This window comes from Nansenia antarctica (genome assembly GCF_963989245.1).
Source record: "Nansenia antarctica genome assembly, contig: SCAFFOLD_545, whole genome shotgun sequence".
NCBI lineage: Eukaryota > Metazoa > Chordata > Actinopteri > Argentiniformes > Microstomatidae > Nansenia > Nansenia antarctica.
The window spans coordinates 20,001-22,500 of record NW_027663130.1 but is presented as its reverse complement, the minus strand read 5'-3'; the positions used below and the strand labels follow the sequence as shown (position 1 = coordinate 22,500).

The 2,500-nt window shown below is 54.4% G+C and overlaps 1 protein-coding gene across 1 annotated transcript in view; it reads right to left on the bottom strand.

Moving 5' to 3' along the window:
• Positions 1 to 2,500, bottom strand: part of LOC308175272 (integrin alpha-8-like) — a gene marked incomplete at both ends in the record, with an annotated part of 22,176 nt that overhangs the window by 1,987 nt on the left and 17,689 nt on the right. Inside the window, one exon of the mRNA XM_080550969.1 lies at positions 233 to 289. Coding sequence (XP_080407095.1) covers positions 233 to 289 — 57 coding nt within the window. The remainder of the gene's footprint in view (positions 1 to 232; positions 290 to 2,500) is intronic.

The following is a 2,500-nucleotide window of genomic DNA, read 5'->3' as shown; positions in this document are numbered from 1 at the left end:
TAGCCTGAAGAGATGGAGGTCTTTAGGAGGGACAGTTGAGGTGTAGCCTGAAGAGATGGAGGTCTCAGGAGGGACAGTTAAGGTGTAGCCTGAAGAGATGGAGGTCTTCAGTCTACGGTGGAAGACAGGGAGTGGCTCTGCAGTACTGACAGCAGTGGGAAGCTTGTTCCACCAGCTTGTTCCACCAGCTTGTTCCGTACCCTCCTGTACGGCTGGGGGGGGGTTCACTCACCTGTTCCCCGGTGAAGTTCTGGATGAAGGTCAGATTAGTGGAGTTGATCATGGCCACCTGGAACAGAACCAGAACCAGACACACACAGTCACACACCAGATAGACAGAACCAGAACCAGACACACACAGTCACACACTGGATAGACAGAACCAGAACCAGACACACACAGTCACACACTGGATAGACAGAACCAGAACCAGACACACACAGTCACACACTGGAGAGAGGGAGACTAGAGAGACCAATCCGCACGGAGATAGGGTCGTTCAATAACGGAAACGTCATTTATTAAGCCGTGAACTCTCCGCCGTCTAACCCTAACCCTCACCCTCATCCTCACCCTAACCCTCACCTTTCAGTCAGCGACTGAAAGAGTGACAGGCAGGAGGAGAGTCCTCTACGTCACACAGTCATCCGATGCGCGTCAGATAGGTGACCCATCCCTCTATCCTTTAACGTACACAACCAACAACAAACACATTTCCTATCAACATATTTCAACAAGTAATGTTGGGGGGTCTCTAAAGCTAGACAAGCGAATAGAGAGCACTCAGCATCCGTGCATGTTGATGTGGCGTGGCAAACACCTTCTCGTGGTGCCCCCCGTAAGTAGCTAATGACTGCCAAAAGCAAGAAGCGAAACAAAGTTTGCCAACCAGGGCCCCTCACCCGGGCTGGTGTTCGGCAGCAGCCGGGGGAGAGGTCTGCTGACCTCGAACCCAGAATACTGCAGCTGAACACCGAAGGACTAACCCCCAGTAAGATCGACGTCATCGAACACCTGGCCAATACCACCAAGGCCCTCGTCATTCTCCTCCAGGAGACCCACTGCATATCAGCAGACAAGCTAGTTCTACCAAACTTTGAGCTAGCTGGGTCTACCCTGAGCAGGAAGCATGGCCTCGCCACGTTTGTCCAACAAAGGTTGAGCTGGACTCTCGCTGACCAATCCCCGGCTGACTCGGAGATTGAGTGGCTGTGCGTGGACGTTGCAGGTCTAAAAATCATCAACGTCTACAAACCTCCACCCTCGCGAATCACACCAGTGTGTCTACCAGTGTTCCCCCACCCCTGTATCTATGCTGGTGACTTCAATTGCCAGCATGAAGACTGGGGCTACCGCACCAACTCACCCGACGGAGAGAACCTGGCTGTCTGGGCAGCTAATAACAGCCTGGCCCTGTTGTACGACCCCAAGGGCGCAGCCAGCTTCCGCTCCGGTCGCTGGAACACTGGGACGAACCCTGACCTGGCATTCGCGAGTGCCAGCGCTGACAACCGGCTCCCCGATAGACGTGTGCTAGGAAAGTTCCCGAGGTCTCAACATCGACCCTCACTGATAACAACGGCCAAACTCGTGAACCTTGTTCCGAGTGAGCCAGTGAAACGGTTGAACTTCAGAAAGGCCGACTGGAAACGCTTCCGCCTCCTTACCAACAAATCCACAAGGCACCTCCCATCGCCTAACTCTAACAACGTGGATGAGGCGTACCGGGACTTCTGCGGCATGTTGGTGAAAGCGGCAAAAAAATCCATCCCACGCGGACGTCGCATTAGCTACAAACCGTGTTGGGAGTGTGAGAAGCTCCACTGTGCCTTCTTCCAGGCCCCTGCAGGAGCTGAGTCGGACAGGCTCGCAACAGCCTTGCTGTCAAGACTCAGCCGTAAAAGACAGGAGCGCTGGGAGGAGGCCATTGACTCCATCGACTTCTCGCACTCCAGCCGTAAGGCATGGAGTATCATGAACAATCTCACTGGTAGGTCCAGACACTCCCCCCGTCACTGCCCCATCTCTGCAAATAAAATCGCATCACAATTTGTGAAAAGTGGGTCATACGAGGGCAAAGACCGCGAGTCGTCTCGACTTGTGGCAAAAGAAGTGTCAGACCTCTGGAGGGCCCCAACACCTAGCAGTGACTACCCCGAATTTACCCCGGAGGAGTTCGCTGCTGCCCTCCAGCATCTAAAGCCAGGGAAAGCTCCGGGGCCTGATTCCATCTGCCCGGAGCTTATTCTCCATGCCGCACCCGCCTTGAAGTCCTGGCTGAGAGCGTTCCTCACTTCCTGTTTGCGCCAACTCAAGATCCCCAAAATCTGGCGAAGAGCCCTAGTTGTTGCGATCCCTAAACCGAATAAGCCTGAAGGGGACCCTAAGAGTCCCATCTCTCTGTTATGCATCCCCTTCAAGATCCTCGAACGTCTCATCTATGCCCGCATCGAACCAATTGTCGACCCGCTGCTCCCACGTGAGCAGGCCGGGTTCCGAC